The sequence below is a fragment of the Semicossyphus pulcher genome, unplaced genomic scaffold (genome assembly GCF_022749685.1).
Source record: "Semicossyphus pulcher isolate SPU_LCO1_2020_fin unplaced genomic scaffold, fSemPul1.0.p SCAF_21, whole genome shotgun sequence".
Lineage (NCBI taxonomy): Eukaryota > Metazoa > Chordata > Actinopteri > Labriformes > Labridae > Semicossyphus > Semicossyphus pulcher.
Genome location: NW_027211695.1, coordinates 21,645,407 through 21,669,729, shown reverse-complemented (window position 1 = coordinate 21,669,729; position 24,323 = coordinate 21,645,407). Strand labels below are relative to the sequence as shown.

Genomic DNA, 24,323 nt, shown 5'->3' with positions numbered 1-24,323 from the left:
TTTTATTTTCATTATTTTTATATCATACAGCATGATTTTCAAACTTTTGTATTTCCATCTGAAGTGTATTTCATGCTTGTATCTCAAAAGCTACGAGGCATTTTCATTTCAGGCTACAAATTCACCTTTTGTATTTTTTTTTGTGACTACTTCGCAAAATGCTGTGACACTAGGTTGTACATTATTGTTATTTTATAGTTCATGATTATTTTTAGTCAATGAAATAACCTACTACTTCCCTACTACATTTTAAGATCTTGTGTTAAAGTGGTAGTCTCCAAAATCTTATTTTCATTCTCTTTGGCGCCACCTATGGCGATAAATGGTAATTGCAGGAGCACACGTGTGACGTCCACGGTCGGCTCCGGTTGTAACTCTTGATTTTCCTGGCTGACGGTCACTTTCCTTTTCAGACTGTTTGCTTCATCTGAGCGTCGAGTTTGTTTCTTCTTCTTTGGATTTTCACTTCTTGTTGAAGTTGTATCTGTAGTCATCCATCTTTTCTTTGTTTGTTCAGCCATAGTAGATTACTGTTTACTCGCAACACTTGCAGAGAACGGAAAAGCAGCCGCTTAGCTCCGCCTACCCTCTCTCAACCACTGCTGGCTGATGGAAATCGCATCACTAACTGGCTTTCATCAGTGGGCCATAGGCTCAATCACCATTGTGACCTCATTCAGCGATAGATAGTGACTTAACAGACATTTAGATGTACATTTTCGAGATTATTACTTTAAGGGGTTTGAGGGGGTTTTGTTTGAAGGTTATACCTTGAGCCAGGTCCTTCTTGAATCTGTCTGTGATCTGCTGTAAAATGATTTTTGGTTCCAAAGTAAAACAACTGCACGCTCAATGCTAGTGTTGTCATTGACTACAACACTTTGTTGATATATGTTGTTGCAAGATACTGTATCACCGATCTAATCCAATCATGCTACTAAGCCGCAGACGGATCAGGCTGGAACCAAAGTTCCTCGGGACTGAAATCTATTCCTCGAATGTGAGGTGGCACAGGACAGCTCGCCAGATACACTTAGAAAAAATAAAACACAGCAGACAAGGAACACGGCCATCAAGCACACAAGGAGAAGGCTAGTTCCTGCGCGTTAAACAGAGCCTTAACATTTTATAAAGCAGCTGGATTATTTACATGTAGAAGGCCCTGCAGCCATCATTCACCACTCCATAGAAAACATTGGTCAGGCTATCTGCATCTGAATTAAGACAAGGACCATGTGGTCATTTATGGAGCGATTTATACGTTCTGTCTCATGGTGACGATCTATAAAAATAAACTAGACGTGAATGGATTGTTGATGAACAGGATGGATTGTTTTTACTGTCAGCTGCCTGTGTCAAACAAACTCTTTTCAGCTTCCTGGTTTTCCTTTCCTGGTTTGTTTTGCTTGAACAAACAGAAAACATGTTTTGCATAATGTGGAGGAACAGTGACAGCTTTTTACCAGTGAAATCAAGTCAACAGGTGTAATTATAGCAGGTAGAACTGGTTTTGTGAGACAACTAACATGGGTCTTCTTTTTTAGTTTTGTCGACGCTTATCAGTGTAATGAAGATTCACGCAAGATATCAGCTCATTGCTTTTTAAAGGTGAGTGTGACTTTTTAGAATCTTTGACTCACAATCTTCAGATTCTTTAACTGTTTTGAACTCCCATGCTAGGTCACGAAGGGTCAGAGCGCAGCCTACAAGTTTTACAAATAAGATTGGATTGAGTTTTTATCATGGTTGTATTCACAGTTTCAATATAATCTTTTTATGGTCTGGTGAATGTAAAAATCAAGATGTAAAGGTGAACAAAAGGGAGGAAAAATGTGTGTGTGTGTGTGTGTGTGTGTGTGTGTGTGTGTGTGTGTGTGTGTGTAGCGTGTGAGAGAGAGAGAGAGAGAGAGAGAGAGAGAGAGAGAGAGAGAGACAGGCATACGGGTGGCTGCTTGTGAAAAAGATCCCAAACAGATTCTAGAAATGACATTCTGAGTTGATGCTGAAAAGACCATAAGCCTGATTTTGAACAGTAATGACATTATGTGTGTTCCCATCAATTTTCAATTTGTGTGGAAACTTTAATATGTATAAAGTATTTGATAGTCTGCAGAATCAATACGTTGTACGTTGCATTGTTGTTAAAGCTGTTGTTGTTGCAACTTAATGATAAAATGTATCTGATTGTACCGACATATCTTGAGCGGTTTTTCTTTAAGGCCAGTTAGCTGTGATGGAACAGGCTTTGTAAGTTGCTTATACCTGCTTGTTCATTTCCGTCAGGGCATTTCAAAGTTGTTTTGACTCGACTAACTTAGTTGTTATGAAACCTTTTTCATGTCAAACCAAATTAAATAGTAAACCATTCGAGCAGTGATTCCCAAACTGGAGGATGCGGCCCCGGAGTATTGGGGGGCGGGGGTTGATCATCCAGCCGACACTGCATGTGACAGTAGCAGCATGTTACAGGCAGGTGACACACACACTGCTGGTGCATGTGGTCATGCCTCTGTGTGCTCTGGTGAAGAGCTGCACTAATATGATATTAGACAGACTTTTCCTGCAGATAAGTCGTGAGTTTTGCTTTTGCACCAAGCAGCAATAAAGTAGCGTCCTGTGATGTGACTACTGCACATGAGCACATCGCAATTGCGATGGTGGCTTCAGCCCTACACTCAACTGTCGTGCCAAACAGAGTTTCTTCATGTAAAAAGCTGCACCCTCAGATATTGTGGTTTCATGATTGATGAAGCAACAGTCAGCAGACTTAAGTCTACTCCCTCTGTCAACAATACCATTGCGAGGCACATTTATGACATGTCAAAAGATATTGAGGAGCAGCACGTGTCTGACAGCGAGTGTTAGTGAATATGGATGTATATTTATGTGTCGATGAGTATGGTGAGGGGTAGGAGGGGCTTGAAAATATTTTCATCAACCAAAGAGGGGCCCTGCAGAAAAGGTTTTGGAACCACTGCATTAGAGGGCTGTAACAATAACTGAAATGTAGTATTCCGAATACTTATACTTGCTAATTACTATTATTAAATATCACCATGTCATATGGGTTCATAAGTAGACAGAATTACTAAATATTAGACTGTTTCTTTAAATACATAGAATATCACCCAATAGTTTAAGGCAAGTGTGGTGTAAATTGTAGAAAACAAAGAGCAACTTGAATTAAATTACTAATTCCTAACTCATAGGGCAACAGCATGTTTAGGTTAGCGCAAAAACATTAGCGGATCAGTGGAGATGGGAGACTGAACTTGATTATTTTACAATATTAAGCTCCCAAAAGAAAATATCAGAAGCCTGGGGGGCAGCTACTGTAAGTTTTTGAAAGGGGAACTTCACCAATTTTACACATAAAAGTCTGTTTTTAGTCTCAAAGCACTACAGCATACGTGCAATAGGTTTGGGTTTGTTGTGTTAGAAAAAAGTGATACTAATGTTTTATTTATTTTTTTAAATTGGTAATATATATTGAGGGAGAATACTTTACCTCAGTGTTGCAAATTCTACTTCATACATTTCAACATTTAAAGAATACATGTGCAAGGTTAAGTGATGCATACCAGTGGGTGGAGGAATGTTATCTACCACATATCATCTCATACTGTCTACTCAAACTGTGTGAAAATAGAGCACACAGACAAAATGTCATGTATGTTAGTATGCAAGTCATGAAGAATATGTTGTGACGTATAAGGTGCCGTCTACAAATAATAGAGAGACAAATGCCTTGAATGTTGCTTTTTGTCTTTGCTTTGTTATCAGATATGCTTCCTGCTCATGAATAACAATCACTTGCCACCATGAAGTGCGGGTTTTTCCTGAGCCTACTGGCAGGTAAGTAAGGTTGCACTGCATCATGGTTCTATGACATACCTTGGTATGTATGGCTCAGCGACGTCAGACATGTCAGGCATGTCAGACATGTCAGCCAAGTTCACATAGTATTCTAGAAAAGACTCCAATTCCAAAAGTAAATAGCCTTTTGACTTTTAACTTCTAGTCAAACATAATTTGAAGTATTCTCACTATTTGTTTACTAATATAAATTGTGGGCATTGTGCATAAAGAGAAAAAACTTTCTTGGTTATATTTTTGGAGCAGCTTTTGATCTCTGTGAAGGATTTGAAATATACTAATTATGCAAATGTCTGCCTTTTCCTCTTACACAGCTGTCTACCCACCTCACTTTGGGGTCACAGCCTCGACTGAGGTTCCTGGAATTAGCACAGCAAATGCCTTGACCACTAAAGTGCCGGACAGCAATGAATTTTCAACCACTGAGCCATTCAACAGCCAACGTTCGTCTACACCAACAACATGGACAACACCAACAACGCCCCCTATGCAATCAAATATGTTTATTTCAACTGGAATAACAACATCTACCTCAAAGAGTGATGAGGAAACTATGGGAGCTTCAGTGCTGCATGTAACAGGAGAGAATGGAGGAATATCAGTGCCAAGGGAGGAAATAAGTGCAACAACAGAGACAAATCTAAGTTCAAATATAGCCACTGCTACAGAATCAAGTACTGTTTCTCACGCTCCTCCTGTGACAGCTCTCCATGAATCTGCTCAAACCAGTCCATCACCTTACATGACAACAAGCAAGCCTGCGTCAGAACCATCTACAATCTCTGCCACCTCTCCTACGCTGACCAATGAAAGTTCAGCTTTTCTTGCCTCTGGCACTTCCACAATGGTGCATAATATTTCAGGACTGATGAATTCTGACGAAGGGACAGTCACAGCAACAAAGTTCCACATTGACTCAACCCACACTCTTTCAACCTCGACTACAGCTCAGCCTGCCCAGCCACTGACAATAATAGAATCAAACTTATCTTTACCAAATTCAACTGTGATGGATTCAATAGTGTCCAGTGACACCTCTGCGGCATCAGTGCATGAAACTTCCACATCAACAACCATGAAAAACACACCCACTGTTGACTCACCCACAAATATATTTGCTACAGCTATGCCAACCACACCTGAGGCCTCAGACATCACAGATCACGGCACACCAACCAACATTCCAGACGTATCACAAGCGGATCCTTTGTCACTAAGCGCACCTGTACTCAAATTCCAAGATGTAACACTGACAGAAGAGCCCAATTCTACCCCCAAAATATCTAACAGTATAGCTTTAAACTTAACCTCATTTGGCAATTCAAATGACATGAGTTTGTTAATTATTACAACTGAAAATGTGAATGAGATGACCACTACTGCAAAGGAAGCACTAAGTACAGCCAAAGTTAGAGTCTCAGAAACTACACCAACTGCAGTAACACCACCACAAACTACGTCTAGTAAAAAAAAAGACACACGATTCACGACTAATACAACACAATCAACTGACCAAAAACAAAAAAATGCCGTTAAAATTCGCAACATAACAGAAACACACAATATGCAAGTAACAAGAGAGTCAACAGCTCTTAAAACAAAGGCCACAGAATCCACGAAGTCAATGAAACTTAAAACAACCAATTCACCACAATCAACTCAACCAACACAAACTACTTCTTTTACAAAAGAGCCAACTAAAAAAAGTTCATCAATTTTAGCTACAGCAACAACAAGAAGTCTAGTGTCTAGTAGAGAATCTGTTGAAACAGGGTCCACAACTAATCCAACACAATCTATCTCACACAAAACCGAATCATCAATGTCACCATCACAAAGTACAACATCAGTGTCCACATCAACCCTAACCCAATCTAGTCCAAACACAATAAAATCGATAATTAAAAATACAACATCTGTGGAAACAGTACCACAAACTATATTTGGTACAACACCAGTTGAAACCAAAACCCTCATTCAAACACCAGCACCATTCACACTATCAACAGGACAAAAACAAACCAATGAGGGGACAAGTCACAGCGGATTTAGCAAAGAGTCAACAACTCTTCAGACACAGGTCACAGCATCCACAAAATCAAAACAATTTAACACAACAAATTCACCACAATCAACTTTACCAACACAAACTACAACTTCTTTTACAAAAGAGCCATTGAAACAAAGTCCATCTATTTTAGCTACAGCAACAACAAGAAGTCTAGTGTCTACACCAAATAACAGAACATCTGTGCTACCTGCTGTATCAATGGCAACAGCATCAACAGCAACGCCAACTCAATTTACAGCATCTGAAACAGAAACAGCCATAACAACAACACAACCAACAAGATCTGCAGCTAAAGACAATGTGAATACTGTAACACCATCGGTATCAGTTATCACATCAACACTAATCACATCATCTGTAACAACACAACCACAAGTGTTAACTGATCACAATACAGGGAGATCAACACTAAGTACAGTAGCAACAACAACGTCTTCACAAAGTAAAGCATCCATAACAACAGAATCAGTCACATCACAAATATCAACTACAGAAGGGCCCACAACTGCTGGATCAATAGCAGTCCACAGCACAATACCAACACACAACGGATCAGTGACTACACCAACACAAACTAGACCATCTATGGCAACATCACTCACAACACAAACTAGAGAATCTGTTGAAACAGGGTCCACAACTAATCCAACACAATCTATCTCACACAAAACCGAATCATCAATGTCACCATCACAAAGTACAACATCAGTGTCCACATCAACCCTAACCCAATCTAGTCCAAACACAATAAAATCGATAATAAAAAATACAACATCTGTGGAAACAGTACCACCAACTACACTTGGTACAACACCAGTTGAAACCAAAACCCTCATTCAAACACCAGCACCATTCACACTATCAACAGGACAAAAACAAACCAATGAGGGGACAAGTCACAGCGGATTTAGCAAAGAGTCAACAACTCTTCAGACACAGGTCACAGCATCCACAAAATCAAAACAATTTAACACAACAAATTCACCACAATCAACTTTACCAACACAGACTACAACTTCTTTTACAAAAGAGCCACCTCAACAAAGTCCATCTATTTTAGCTACAGCAACAACAAGAAGTCTAGTGTCTGCACCAAATAACAGAACATCTGTGCTACCTGCTGTATCAATGGCAACAGCATCAACAGCAACGCCAACTCAATTTACAGCATCTGAAACAGAAACAGCCATAACAACAACACAACCAACAAGATCTGCAGCTAAAGACAATGTGATTAATGTAACAACATTGGCATCAGTTATCACATCAACACCAATCACATCATCTGTAACAACACAACCACAAGTGTTAACTGATCACAATACAGGGAGATCAACACTAAGTACAGTAGCAACAACAACGTCTTCAAAAAGTAAAGCATCCACAACAACAGAATCAGTCACATCACAAATATCAACTACAGAAGGGCCCACAACTGCTGGATCAATAGCAGTCCACAGCACAATACCAACACACAACGGATCAGTGACTACACCAACACAAACTAGACCATCTATGGCAATATCACTCACAACACAAACTAGAGAATCTGTTGAAACAGGGTCCACAACTAATCCAACACAATCTATCTCACACAAAACCGAATCATCAATGTCACCATCACAAAGTACAACATCAGTGACCCCATCAACCCTAACCCAATCTAGTCCAAACACAATAAAATCGATAATTAAAAATACAACATCTGTGGAAACAGTACCACAAACTACACTTGGTACAACACCAGTTGAAACAAAAGCCCTCATTCAAACACCAGCACCATTCACACTATCAACAGGACAAAAACAAACCAATGTGGGGACAAGTCACAGCGGATTTAGCAAAGAGTCAACAACTCTTCAGACACAGGTCACAGCATCCACAAAATCAAAACAATTTAACACAGCAAATTCACCACAATCAACTCTACCAACACAAAATACAACTTCTTTTACAAAAGAGCCACCTAAACAAAGTTCATCTAATTTAGCTACAGCAACAACAAGAAGTCTAGTGTCTGCACCAAATAACAGAACATCTGTGCTACCTGCTGTATCAATGGCAACAGCATCAACAGCAACGCCAACTCAATTTACAGCATCTGAAACAGAAACAGCCATAACAACAACACAACCAACAAGATCTACCGCCAAAGACAATGTGATTACTGTAACAACATTGGCATCAGTTATCACATCAACACTAATCACATCATCTGTAACAACACAACCACAAGCGTTAACTGATCACAATACAGGGAGATCAACACTAAGTACAGTAGCAACAACAACGTCTTCACAAAGTAAAGCATCCACAACAACAGAATCAGTCACATCACAAATATCAACTACAGAAGGGCCCACAACTGCTGGATCAATAGCAGTCCACAGCACAATACCAACACACAACGGATCAGTGACTACACCAACACAAACTAGACCATCTATGGCAACATCACTCACAACACAAACTAGAGAATCTGTTGAAACAGGGTCCACAACTAATCCAACACAATCTATCTCACACAAAACCGAATCATCAATGTCACCATCACAAAGTACAACATCAGTGTCCACATCAACCCTAACCCAATCTAGTCCAACCACAATAAAATCAATAATAAAAAATACAACATCTGTAGAAACAGTACCACAAACTATATTTGGTACAACACCAGTTGAAACAAAAACCCTCATTCAAACACCAGCACCATTCACACTATCAACAGGACAAAAACAAACCAATGTGGGGACAAGTCACAGCGGATTTAGCAAAGAGTCAACAACTCTTCAGACACAGGTCAAAGCATCCACAAAATCAAAACAATTTAACACAACAAATTCACCACAATCAACTCTACCAACACAGACTACAACTTCTTTTACAAAAGAGCCACCTCAACAAAGTCCATCTATTTTAGCTACAGCAACAACAAGAAGTCTAGTGTCTACACCAAATAACAGAACATCTGTGCTACCTGCTGTATCAAAGGCAACAGCATCAACAGCAACGCCAACTCAATTTACAGCATCTGAAACAGAAACAGCCATAATAACAACACAACCAACAAGATCTGCAGCTAAAGACAATGTGATTAATGTAACAACATTGGCATCAGTTATCACATCAACACCAATCACATCATCTGTAACAACACAACCACAAGTGTTAACTGATCACAATACAGGGAGATCAACACTAAGTACAGTAGCAACAACAACGTCTTCAAAAAGTAAAGCATCCACAACAACAGAATCAGTCACATCACAAATATCAACTACAGAAGGGCCCACAACTGCTGGATCAATAGCAGTCCACAGCACAATACCAACACACAACGGATCAGTGACTACACCAACACAAACTAGACCATCTATGGCAATATCACTCACAACACAAACTAGAGAATCTGTTGAAACAGGGTCCACAACTAATCCAACACAATCTATCTCACACAAAACCGAATCATCAATGTCACCATCACGAAGTACAACATCAGTGTCCACATCAACCCTAACCCAATCTAGTCCAAACACAATAAAATCGATATCAACAAAAAATACAACATCTGTAGAAACAGTACCACAAACTATATTTGGTACAACACCAGTTGAAACAAAAACCCTCATTCAAACACCATCACCATTCACACTATCAACAGGACAAAAACAAACCAATGTGGGGACAAGTCACAGCGGATTTAGCAAAGAGTCAACAACTCTTCAGACACAGGTCACAGCATCCACAAAATCAAAACAATTTAACACAACAAATTCACCACAATCAACTCTACCAACACAGACTACAACTTCTTTTACAAAAGAGCCATTGAAACAAAGTTCATCAATTTTAGCTCCAGCAACAACCCATGAAACAACCAAAAGTCTAGTGTCTACACCTAAAAACAGAACATCTGTACCATCTGCAGTATTAATGGCAACGGCATCAACAGCAACACCAACTCAATTTATAGCATCTGAAACAGAAACAGCGATAACAACAACACAACCAACAAGATCTGCAGCCAAAGAAGATGTGATTACTGTAACAACATCACCATCCGATGTCACATCAACACTAACCACATCATCTGTAAAAACACAACCACAAGCGTTAACTGATCACAAAACAGGGAGATCAACACGAAATACAGTTGCAACAACGTCTTCACAGAGTAAAGCATCCATAACAACAGAATCAGTCACATCACAAATATCAACTACAGAAGGGCCCACAACTGCTGCATTAATAGCAGTCCACAGCACAATACCAACACACAACAGATCATTGACTACACCAACACAAACTAGACCATCTGTGGCAACATCACTCACAACACAAACTAGAGAATCTGTTGAAACAGGGTCCACAACTAATCCAACACAATCTATCTCACACAAAACCGAATCATCAATGTCACCATCACAAAGTACAACATCAGTGACCCCATCAACCCTAACCCAATCTAGTCCAAACACAATAAAATCGATAATTAAAAATACAACATCTGTGGAAACAGTACCACAAACTACACTTGGTACAACACCAGTTGAAACAAAAGCCCTCATTCAAAGACCAGCACCATTCACACTATCAACAGGACAAAAACAAACCAATGTGGGGACAACAAGATCTACCGCCAAAGACAATGTGAATACTGTAACACCATCGGTATCAGTTATCACATCAACACTAATCACATCATCTGTAACAACACAACCACAAGTGTTAACGGATCACAATACAGGGAGATCAACACTAAGTACAGTAGCAACAACAACGTCTTCACAAAGTAAAGCATCCACAACAACAGAATCAGTCACATCACAAATATCAACTACAGAAGGGCCCACAACTGCTGGATCAATAGCAGTCCACAGCACAATACCAACACACGACGGATCAGTGACTACACCAACACAAACTAGACCATCTATGGCAATATCACTCACAACACAAACTAGAGAATCTGTTGAAACAGGGTCCACAACCAATCCAACACAATCTATCTCACACAAAACCGAATCATCAATGTCACCATCACAAAGTACAACATCAGTGTCCACATCAACCCTAACCCAATCTAGTCCAAACACAATAACATCGATATCAACAAAAGATACAACATCTGTAGAAACAGTACCACAAACTATATTTGGTACAACACCAGTTGAAACAAAAACCCCCATTCATACACCATCAGCATTCACACTATCAACAGGACAAAAACAAACCAATGTGGGGACAAGTCACAGCGGATTTCGCAAAGAGTCAACAACTCTTCAGACACAGGTCACAGCATCCACAAAATCAAAACAATTTAACACAACAAATTCACCACAATCAACTTTACCAACACAGACTACAACTTCTTTTACAAAAGAGCCACCTCAACAAAGTCCATCTATTTTAGCTACAGCAACAACAAGAAGTCTAGTGTCTACACCAAATAACAGAACATCTGTGCTACCTGCTGTATCAAAGGCAACAGCATCAACAGCAACGCCAACTCAATTTACAGCATCTGAAACAGAAACAGCCATAATAACAACACAACCAACAAGATCTGCAGCTAAAGACAATGTGATTACTGTAACAACATTGGCATCAGTTATCACATCAACACCAATCACATCATCTGTAACAACACAACCACAAGTGTTAACTGATCACAATACAGGGAGATCAACACTAAGTACAGTAGCAACAACAACGTCTTCAAAAAGTAAAGCATCCACAACAACAGAATCAGTCACATCACAAATATCAACTACAGAAGGGCCCACAACTGCTGGATCAATAGCAGTCCACAGCACAATACCAACACACAACGGATCAGTGACTACACCAACACAAACTAGACCATCTATGGCAATATCACTCACAACACAAACTAGAGAATCTGTTGAAACAGGGTCCACAACTAATCCAACACAATCTATCTCACACAAAACCGAATCATCAATGTCACCATCACGAAGTACAACATCAGTGTCCACATCAACCCTAACCCAATCTAGTCCAAACACAATAAAATCGATATCAACAAAAAATACAACATCTGTAGAAACAGTACCACAAACTATATTTGGTACAACACCAGTTGAAACAAAAACCCTCATTCAAACACCATCACCATTCACACTATCAACAGGACAAAAACAAACCAATGTGGGGACAAGTCACAGCGGATTTAGCAAAGAGTCAACAACTCTTCAGACACAGGTCACAGCATCCACAAAATCAAAACAATTTAACACAACAAATTCACCACAATCAACTCTACCAACACAGACTACAACTTCTTTTACAGAAGAGCCATTGAAACAAAGTTCATCAATTTTAGCTCCAGCAACAACCCATGAAACAACCAAAAGTCTAGTGTCTACACCTAAAAACAGAACATCTGTACCATCTGCAGTATTAATGGCAACGGCATCAACAGCAACACCAACTCAATTTATAGCATCTGAAACAGAAACAGCCATAACAACAACACAACCAACAAGATCTGCAGCCAAAGAAGATGTGATTACTGTAACAACATCACCATCCGATGTCACATCAACACTAACCACATCATCTGTAAAAACACAACCACAAGCGTTAACTGATCACAAAACAGGGAGATCAACACGAAATACAGTTGCAACAACGTCTTCACAGAGTAAAGCATCCATAACAACAGAATCAGTCACATCACAAATATCAACTACAGAAGGGCCCACAACTGCTGCATTAATAGCAGTCCACAGCACAATACCAACACACAACAGATCATTGACTACACCAACACAAACTAGACCATCTATGGCAACATCACTCACAACACAAACTAGAGAATCTGTTGAAACAGGGTCCACAACTAATCCAACACAATCTATCTCACACAAAACAGAATCATCAATGTCACCATCACAAAGTACAACATCAGTGACCCCATCAACCCTAACCCAATCTAGTCCAAACACAATAAAATCGATAATTAAAAATACAACATCTGTGGAAACAGTACCACAAACTATATTTGGTACAACACCAGTTGAAACAAAAAAAACCATTCAAACACCAGCACCATTCACACTATCAACAGGACAAAAACAAACCAATGTGGGGACAAGTCACAGCGGATTTAGCAAAGAGTCAACAACTCTTCAGACACCTGTCACAGCATCCACAAAATCAAAACAATTTAACACAACAAATTCACCACAATCAACTTTACCAACACAAACTACAACTTCTTTTACAAAAGAGCCACCTAAACAAAGTCCATCTATTTTAGCTACAGCAACAACAAGAAGTCTAGTGTCTACACCAAATAACAGAACATCTGTGCTACCTGCTGTATCAATGGCAACAGCATCAACAGCAACGCCAACTCAATTTACAGCATCTGAAACAGAAACAGCCATAACAACAACACAACCAACAAGATCTACCGCCAAAGACAATGTGATTACTGTAACACCATCGCCATCAGTTATCACATCAACACTAATCACATCATCTGTAACAACACAACCACAAGTGTTAACTGATCACAATACAGGGAGATCAACACTAAGTACAGTAACAACAACAACGTCTTCACAAAGTAAAGCATCCACAACAACAGAATCAGTCACATCACAAATATCAACTACAGAAGGGCCCACAACTGCTGGATCAATAGCAGTCCACAGCACAATACCAACACACGACGGATCAGTGACTACACCAACACAAACTAGACCATCTATGGCAATATCACTCACAACACAAACTAGAGAATCTGTTGAAACAGGGTCCACAACCAATCCAACACAATCTATCTCACACAAAACCGAATCATCAATGTCACCATCACAAAGTACAACATCAGTGTCCACATCAACCCTAACCCAATCTAGTCCAAACACAATAACATCGATATCAACAAAAGATACAACATCTGTAGAAACAGTACCACAAACTATATTTGGTACAACACCAGTTGAAACAAAAACCCCCATTCATACACCATCAGCATTCACACTATCAACAGGACAAAAACAAACCAATGTGGGGACAAGTCACAGCGGATTTAGCAAAGAGTCAACAACTCTTCAGACACAGGTCACAGCATCCACAAAATCAAAACAATTTAACACAACAAATTCACCACAATCAACTCTACCAACACAGACTACAACTTCTTTTACAAAAGAGCCACCTCAACAAAGTCCATCTATTTTAGCTACAGCAACAACAAGAAGTCTAGTGTCTACACCAAATAACAGAACATCTGTGCTACCTGCTGTATCAAAGGCAACAGCATCAACAGCAACGCCAACTCAATTTACAGCATCTGAAACAGAAACAGCCATAATAACAACACAACCAACAAGATCTGCAGCTAAAGACAATGTGATTACTGTAACAACATTGGCATCAGTTATCACATCAACACCAATCACATCATCTGTAACAACACAACCACAAGTGTTAACTGATCACAATACAGGGAGATCAACACTAAGTACAGTAGCAACAACAACGTCTTCAAAAAGTAAAGCATCCACAACAACAGAATCAGTCACATCACAAATATCAACTACAGAAGGGCCCACAACTGCTGGATCAATAGCAGTCCACAGCACAATACCAACACACAACGGATCAGTGACTACACCAACACAAACTAGACCATCTATGGCAATATCACTCACAACACAAACTAGAGAATCTGTTGAAACAGGGTCCACAACTAATCCAACACAATCTATCTCACACAAAACCGAATCATCAATGTCACCATCACAAAGTACAACATCAGTGTCCACATCAACCCTAACCCAATCTAGTCCAAACACAATAAAATCGATAATTAAAAATACAACATCTGTGGAAACAGTACCACAAACTATATTTGGTACAACACCAGTTGAAACAAAAACCCTCATTCAAACACCATCACCATTCACACTATCAACAGGACAAAAACAAACCAATGTGGGGACAAGTCACAGCGGATTTAGCAAAGAGTCAACAACTCTTCAGACACAGGTCAAAGCATCCACAAAATCAAAACAATTTAACACAACAAATTCACCACAATCAACTCTACCAACACAAACTACAACTTCTTTTACAAAAGAGCCATTGAAACAAAGTTCATCAATTTTAGCTCCAGCAACAACAAGAAGTCTAGTGTCTACACCAAATAACAGAACATCTGTGCTACCTGCAGTATTAATGGCAACGGCATCAACAGCAACACCAACTCAATTTATAGCATCTGAAACAGAAACAGCGATAACAACAACACAACCAACAAGATCTGCAGCTAAAGAAGATGTGATTACTGTAACAACATCACCATCCGATGTCACATCAACACTAACCACATCATCTGTAAAAACACAACCACAAGCGTTAACTGATCACAAAACAGGGAGATCAACACGAAATACAGTTGCAACAACGTCTTCACAGAGTAAAGCATCCATAACAACAGAATCAGTCACATCACAAATATCAACTACAGAAGGGCCCACAACTGCTGCATTAATAGCAGTCCACAGCACAATACCAACACACAACAGATCATTGACTACACCAACACAAACTAGACCATCTATGGCAACATCACTCACAACACAAACTAGAGAATCTGTTGAAACAGGGTCCACAACTAATCCAACACAATCTATCTCACACAAAACCGAATCATCAATGTCACCATCACAAAGTACAACATCAGTGACCCCATCAACCCTAACCCAATCTAGTCCAAACACAATAAAATCGATAATTAAAAATACAACATCTGTGGAAACAGTACCACAAACTATATTTGGTACAACACCAGTTGAAACAAAAAAAACCATTCAAACACCAGCACCATTCACACTATCAACAGGACAAAAACAAACCAATGTGGGGACAAGTCACAGCGGATTTAGCAAAGAGTCAACAACTCTTCAGACACCTGTCACAGCATCCACAAAATCAAAACAATTTAACACAACAAATTCACCACAATCAACTTTACCAACACAAACTACAACTTCTTTTACAAAAGAGCCACCTAAACAAAGTTCATCAATTTTAGCTACAGCAACAACAAGAAGTCTAGTGTCTACACCAAATAACAGAACATCTGTGCTACCTGCTGTATCAATGGCAACAGCATCAACAGCAACGCCAACTCAATTTACAGCATCTGAAACAGAAACAGCCATAACAACAACACAACCAACAAGATCTGCAGCTAAAGACAATGTGATTACTGTAACAACATCGGCATCAGTTATCACATCAACACCAATCACATCATCTGTAACAACACAACCACAAGTGTTAACTGATCACAATACAGGGAGATCAACACTAAGTACAGTAGCAACAACAACGTCTTCACAAAGTAAAGCATCCACAACAACAGAATCAGTCACATCACAAATATCAACTACAGAAGGGCCCACAACTGCTGGATCAATAGCAGTCCACAGCACAATACCAACACACGACGGATCAGTGACTACACCAACACAAACTAGACCATCTATGGCAACATCACTCACAACACAAACTAGAGAATCTGTTGAAACAGGGTCCACAACTAATCCAACACAATCTATCTCACACAAAACCAAATCATCAATGTCACCATCACAAAGTACAACATCAGTGTCCACATCAACCCTAACCCAATCTACTCCAAACACAATAAAATCGATAATTAAAAATACAACATCTGTAGAAACAGTACCACAAACTATATTTGGTACAACACCAGTTGAAACCAAAACCCTCATTCAAACACCATCACCATTCACACTATCAACAGGACAAAAACAAACCAATGTGGGGACAAGTCAAAGCGGATTTAGCAAAGAGTCAACAACTCTTCAGACACCTGTCACAGCATCCACAAAATCAAAACAATTTAACACAACAAATTCACCACAATCAACTTTACCAACACAGACTACAACTTCTTTTACAAAAGAGCCACCTAAACAAAGTTCATCAATTTTAGCTACAGCAACAACAAGAAGTCTAGTGTCTGCACCAAATAACAGAACATCTGTGCTACCTGCTGTATCAATGGCAACAGCATCAACAGCAACGCCAACTCAATTTACAGCATCTGAAACAGAAACAGCCATAATAACAACACAACCAACAAGATCTGCAGCTAAAGACAATGTGATTACTGTAACAACATCGGCATCAGTTATCACATCAACACTAATCACATCATCTGTAACAACACAACCAGAAGCGTTAACTGATCACAATACAGGGAGATCAACACTAAGTACAGTAGCAACAACAACGTCTTCACAAAGTAAAGCATCCACAACAACAGAATCAGTCACATCACAAATATCAACTACAGAAGGGCCCACAACTGCTGGATCAATAGCAGTCCACAGCACAATACCAACACACAACGGATCAGTGACTACACCAACACAAACTAGACCATCTATGGCAATATCACTCACAACACAAACTAGAGAATCTGTTGAAACAGGGTCCACAACCAATCCAACACAATCTATCTCACACAAAACCGAATCATCAATGTCACCATCACAAAGTACAACATCAGTGACCCCATCAACCCTAACCCAATCTACTCCAAACACAATAAAATCGATATCAACAAAAAATACAACATCTGTGGAAACAGTACCACAAACTATATTTGGTACAACACCAGTTGAAACAAAAAACCCCATTCAAACACCAGCACCATTCACACTATCAACAGGACAAAAACAAACCAATGTGGGGACAAGTCACAGCGGATTTAGCAAAGAGTCAACAACTCTTCAGACACAGGTCACAGCATCCACAAAATCAAAACAATTTAACACGACAAATTCACCACAATCAACTCTACCAACACAGACTACAACTTCTTTTACAAAAGAGCCACCTAAACAAAGTTCATCAATTTTAGCTACAGCAACAACAAGAAGTCTAGTGTCTACACCAAATAACAGAACATCTGTGCTACCTGCTGTATCAAAGGCAACAGCATCAACAGCAACACCAACTCAATTTACAGCATCTGAAACAGAAACAGCCATAACAACAACACAACCAACAAGATCTACCGCCAAAGACAATGTGATTACTGTAACAACATCGGCATCAGTTATCACATCAACACCAATCACATCATCTGTAACAACACAACCACAAGTGTTAACGGATCACAATACAGGGAGATCAACACTAAGTACAGTAGCAACAACAACGTCTTCACAAAGTAAAGCATCCACAACAACAGAATCAGTCACATCACAAATATCAACTACAGAAGGGCCCACAACTGCTGGATCAATAGCAGTCCACAGCACAATACCAACACACGACGGATCAGTGACTACACCAACACAAACTAGACCATCTATGGTAATATCACTCACAACACAAACTAGAGAATCTGTTGAAACAGGGTCCACAACTAATCCAACACAATCTATCTCACACAAAACAGAATCATCAATGTCACCATCACAAAGTACAACATCAGTGACCCCATCAACCCTAACCCAATCTAGTTTAACCACAATAAAATCAATAATAAAAAATACAACATCTGTAGAAACAGTACCACAAACTATATTTGGTACAACACCAGTTGAAACAAAAACCATCATTCAAACACCAGCACCATTCACACTATCAACAGGACAAAAACAAACCAATGTGGGGACAAGTCACAGCGGATTTAGCAAAGAGTCAACAACTCTTCAGACACAGGTCACAGCATCCACAAAATCAAAACAATTTAACACAACAAATTCACCACAATCAACTCTACCAACACAAACTACAACTTCTTTTACAAAAGAGCCACCTAAACAAAGTTCATCAATTTTAACTACAGCAACAACAAGAAGTCTAGTGTCTACACCAAATAACAGACCATCTGTGCCATCTGTGGTATCAATGGCAACAGCATCAACAGCAACGGCAACTCAATTTACAGCATCTGAAACAGAAACAGCCGTAAGAACAACACAAACAACAAATGTTGAAACAACCTTCATGTCTGTCTCAACAGATGGGACACCTGCCCTAAGTCAAAGATCTAAAATTGTAAAAGAAAAAGTTAACAGTTCTTTAATAGATACGCCAACTAACATGTCAACTGCTGTACCTGAAACTGTGACATCCAAAGCTTTGCCATCACCTGGATTTGTGTCTCAAACCACATCGTCCAACTCCTTGAAATTTCTCTCTCGACCTGCAACAGGAATGACAGATTCAAGTTCTCGTCAGCCCCTTTTATCAACGGATGCATCAACCACAAATCCTGCTGAAGCCAACACAACACAGCACCAAGTTGAGCAAAGTTCTGTTTCCTTGCTTGGGGGGGAAATAGTTTTTTTCCAATATAGCCCAAAAATGGCTGCAATAAGGCCCCTCGTCTTCAATTACCCGATTGTGATCCGAACAACGTTCCCTGTTTCTGATGCCTTCAATGTGGAGCAGCCAGATGAGGACAACACAAGTGAGGTATATACAGTGTTGTGGTGGTGTGGTTGTGAAGGAGTCATTTAGCATTACAGGAAACACCCTTATTCACTTGCTGAAGGAATAATTGCAACTGTCATATCAGTACACTAAATATCAAGCAACAACCTGTAACTTGCAAACAGCCCTACTATAGTTGGTGTTACTTACTGTTCATCAGTTAAAGTTATTTAAACACAGATTAGGTGTAGAAGTTGGCTTTTTTCACATTTGGTGTTTTTTTTTTTGTTGGTTCTTGCCACCCTGGGGCTGACCCCGCCATAACCGTCAGATCAGGAGATGGATGCTAACTGATTCACGAAATATCTCTTATGCCATTCCAGCTTCGTGCATTCTGTCCCAGCATGAACCTGTTGCAACTTTGTCATCCCTAGAGTCAGTTTGAGCTGTGTTCTTGTCCACTGTAAATCAAGTCAGTACTGTATTTCATTTTATGAAATTGGCCACAATTTGTTGCAAGGCAATGTGTGGTCCCAGTCCTGTAGTGTTCACTGGGAGGCTGCTGAATGTGGTTCCAAGGCCCACTTGCCCAGATCTTCTTCAGGTGCTAGTTCTGCTGCTTCTCCCGGCCAGCATTTCTTTTTGGGTCCCTCCACACCCGGTGTCTGAACAGCACACTCCTGGTGGTCCGTTGAATACAAATCATTTTCACAGAAATGATTGAATAAAGTGAAAAAATGGTGTAATCTTATTTTATGGTGTAGTTCAGTTTGGCCCAGCCCCAAGTAACACTCAGACCGAGACCCCACATTGATGTCCCGTCAAAATATGCAAGTTCGGATGACATGCAGCTTCTACTATAGCTTTAGTTCATTGTCACCATTAGCAACAATTCAGTTTTTTAAATTTTGAGTGTAGTTATGAGCTTGGGAATGCCAGTTGGCATTAATGACTACCTCTAGATATAAAGAGTTTAGTTGTTTCTCCCTGACTGTAGTGTTTACGCTAAGGTAAAATAACTGGTTGCTGGCTTTATATTTACTGTACGGATAAGAGAGTGGAACTTTTCCTCCCAATTAACTCAAGAATAAGCACATTTCTCCAAACAATTTACAACTAATTTGATATGTTGCAATGCATATGTCCAAGAAATAGTGAGTAGGCCTATACCTAATGCATACAAAGTAAGAAACCATTAAAAAAAAGCCTATAACGGCATGGTGATGTTTAATTGTGTGAGAATTTGCCATGTTGTAAATTATTTCTCCCTTTCAATTTCACAGATTGTGTAGCAGATGATCCGATGATGAAGAATTAAAATCATTAACTACTTAACTAAAACGGAATCTTCATCTTCCTGTTCACGTGACCTCTGGGTCAATAATGTCAAGCGACCAGCCTTATTTACAGCTGGGCCTGGACCTACTCGACCAGAGATGGACAAGATTTTAGTGCCAGCTCTGACAAGTTAAGCCAGCTAAATTATGGCTCCTTTAGGAGGACAATTTCCTTGATTTCTGGCTAACATCAAAAGACTCACTCGAGCAACAAGATGGAGGAAAAAACTGTATGAAATTAAGAACTTTATCATTAAAATGTACATTAACTATGTTATATGTAATGACCACCTGAAGGTACTGGACTAATGCTTAATGTTGATTGCTGATTCTAAACGTACAGAGAGGATGGGTGGCTATCTGTCCACTCTCCCTCTCATCCCCCCTGCCACTGCTTTAACTGATAAGAGATACTATAGTTCTGTGACTCTCTGAATTTCAGTTGTTCAGGAAACAGACAATTCTTAAACCTGTAGGCCAAAGCCTTAATTAATATGTATTCTGTTACCTCAATTATTTTATATTGTCCTGTTAGATTTATAAGTATGTTACATGTTTCCAAAAGTCTTCAGTAGGAATGCATGTGCACATTAGTGCTTTATCCTCAGTTACTCGCCATATTTTACAATATACACATTTGTTTTAATCATTTAGTGTATTACGCATTTTCATCCTCCTTATAAGCCATTCATCGTGAGATTATAAAGCCTATAGTTATAGCTCTTTTAAGTATAGAATTGGAATCGATGATTGCTTATTTGTTTTACAATGTTGTGTGAATTTTATCTGCCTGCAAGATCTCTCCGAGCACCTCTGCACGTCACAGGATACAGACACATTCCTGTGGTGATAGGAGCACTGATAAGACTAAAGTTCTCTTGGTTTTACTCTATTATTTCATTCATTTGGTGTACAAAATGGTATACAGATGCATATATGTAAAATGTATGTGTACAGCTATACGTATTTGTCATGACAACTAAGGTTGTCATCTATGTGGTTGCTGAAATGGTTTAATTCAGTTGATCAAGTTTTATTCAGTGAGCGATATCAAGTATTTGGTTTCATTTCAAAGGAGAGAGAGCAAAACTTTCAAATTTGGAAGAATTAAAAAGGCGAAGTGAATTAATATTAAGTTTGTAAAAGAAGTTTAACTGAAAGAATCAACAGATGGTTTATGATGGGGAGTGGTCAGCAGCTCCTGCCAATGCAAAACACCCCTCTCACAAAGGATAACACCCAAGGAGAAGTGATAAGACGGGTCTTCTGCTGTGGCTCTTCTGCTGAGACCCCAAGACTGATGTAGTGATGTGATCCTCCCTCTCTCTGGCCTAATGGCCAAAGGCCAGAGAGAGGGGGAAAGGCCTGCCGTCTGGTAGCCCAAGGCCCACAGCAGAGTTCAAGCCACAACGAGCATGTTGGAAGGGACATCCAACCAACCTGTGAAGAAAAGTTCTGATTTCAGAACAACAATTAGAACTTGAGTCCTGCCAGCCAGGATCCATTGTTGCTACTTGTGCTGTTACGCCTCTGGTTCTCACCTTGATGCTGCCCTGCGTAATGCTGGGCCAGAAAACGGCGCCTGCTTTGACTCTACTGAATCCTAAGGTTGCATTGAACTTGCCTAAAATTCCAATCTTGTAACTATCGAAAGAAAAGTGACTTTGAATAAAGATGACGTTAAAGACAAAGACTTTGAAAGGACTTTGAATATGGCAAAGCTGCCATAATAACCCCTTCAGCCAAAGGACATGAGGAGGTGCTCTGGCCACTGCTGAGAGAGATGGAGAGACACAGACTCAAAGCCTGCAGTCTTTACCGTGGGACCCAAAATGCTGAGGCCGCCAGGAAGAACTTCTGCTACTGCCACTCTGTCCATCGTCAGGTGAACAACACTATTTCAGGTGTTAAGAGTTGATGTCAGAAAATGTATGCTAAATTACCAATTGAGAAATTAATCAAGAGATTTAATAAGTATTCGACCTAAACTAGGATTCTTGATCAAAATTAGAATTAAACCTAATATTAAATTGCTTCACGGCCTTCCATGGTGCTCCTCAATCTCTCCACTGCTGAATGGTGTTTTATACATTCAATCAATTGATAAACCTCCAAAGATACGGTCACTGATTTGACTTGACTTAATGTCAATCTTATTCAGAAATTGTTCATCGTGAACCTATTCATTGTGCTCACTCATTTATTCCTCATTTATTAATTTATTAATAGTTTAGTATAGTAGAATCATGTAGTTAGTAGTTTAGCAAATATCTCATTTATTAAGACCTTGATCCAGTGATTTGTGTGTTTGAAATGGTAAAGTCACCATACACCATGGCCGAGAACCTCGTAGCAATCCTGAGATCACAAGCCTAAATTGATTAGTAACTAATTATAAGTTTTCCCTGTTTTGTCAAAATTGGGTGGCGTCCAACATCGAATTTTAGGTAAACCTAACTTCTGTTATTTAATAACACAGAAGACACAGAAGCCATGAAATTCTTGTTTTCAGCTTAAAACCTGCCTTCAGTGAGACACTACACACCCTTATTCTTTGTATGCTGAAGAGAAAAAGTGTCAATAATGTTGGATTGCTCTGATTACTTAAATAATGAGATCTGAAAAAAAACAATAAAACAAGGAATACAATTGCACTGAATATGAATTTTCATTGGACAGTGTACAGACAAATAGACATGAAACTCTTCCACCAATACCATGGATGGTTTAAACAAGGGATGTTTAAGTAAGCCAGGCACTGAATGATGTCAGTAGAATTTCTTCACACGTTTGTGGTGGTAAGGCCAGTTATGCCCCCATTCTCTTTTAGCCTGCGTTTCCATTTCAAAGATAACCTTGTATGTCCTACCTTTAAAAATACTATTCTAATAAAACATGTTGATGACAAACCTTACACATGATTAGGATTGAAGATTTTTTGTTTAAAGTATTTTATTTTATACTTTTTATCTGGTTTTGTTAAGCTAGGTCTTTGTCTCTTGGTTTCATTGCCATTAAATTTCTAGTTCAATAAAGGTTGTAGTTCTTACTGTTATGTAACCAATGAGTTGATGTGATGTTTTCTTTAATGTTTAGTTTTATGTGACTTAGTCATTCTTATGTTTTGCTGATCTTTGGAGATTTTACTGACCTATAGAATTTGCACTTAGACTTAGACTTAGACTCAACTTTATTGATCCCTTTGGGATGACTCCCTCTGGGAAATTCAGTCTCCAGCAGCTTATACAGTAAACTTGTACAGTAACTTGTATTTCTGTTTATCCCAATGTTTCTTACACTTTTATTCCTCTGAAACCAATACCACTTTAAATAAACGTTCTATTCACATCTACGTTATGTGAAGTATGTTTTTTTTTCTTTCCCTTATTGTTTTGTGTTGATTTTGTATTTAGGCAGATAGGGACAGTGTGAAAGCCACTGCCTGGCTCTGATCTGAAAGTTGCTGTGTCCGGCACCAATAGACCTTGATTTCTGTTGCTGTGCATGTCTACTGTACTGTCTAATATGTATGATCTTAACAGCCAGGGACAGTCTTTAGGAAGTACCAGAAAGTG

General features: G+C 39.3%; 1 protein-coding gene across 2 annotated transcripts; it reads left to right on the top strand.

The window, feature by feature from the left end:
• Nucleotides 1-1,538: 1,538 nt before the first annotated feature.
• Nucleotides 1,539-24,077, top strand: LOC138600399 (serine-rich adhesin for platelets-like). 2 transcript variants are annotated; one of them, XM_069671807.1, is made up of 4 exons: nt 1,539-1,608; nt 3,784-3,855; nt 4,191-19,448; nt 20,695-24,077. In XM_069671807.1, the coding sequence occupies exons 2-4, from the start codon at nt 3,822-3,824 to the stop codon at nt 20,727-20,729; spliced, it is 15,327 nt and encodes a 5,108-aa protein (XP_069527908.1). In that variant the 5' UTR covers nt 1,539-1,608; nt 3,784-3,821; the 3' UTR covers nt 20,730-24,077. The 2 variants fall into 2 exon arrangements, with proteins under 2 accessions (XP_069527908.1, XP_069527909.1); XM_069671808.1 differs by having other exon boundaries at nt 4,191-19,453.
• The last annotated feature ends 246 nt before the right edge of the window (nt 24,078-24,323 follow it).

What these genes read in the sequence shown, in the direction of transcription:
- LOC138600399 (XM_069671807.1), top strand. Translation starts at nt 3,822, where the DNA reads ATGAAGTGCGGGTTTTTCCTGAGCCTACTGGCAG. An exon ending in TTTCCTGAGCCTACTGGCAG is followed by an intron (nt 3,856 to 4,190) that starts GTAAGTAAGGTT and finishes CCTCTTACACAG; the next exon opens with CTGTCTACCCACCTCACTTT. An exon ending in GCCAGATGAGGACAACACAA is followed by an intron (nt 19,449 to 20,694) that starts GTGAGGTATATA and finishes TCAATTTCACAG; the next exon opens with ATTGTGTAGCAGATGATCCG.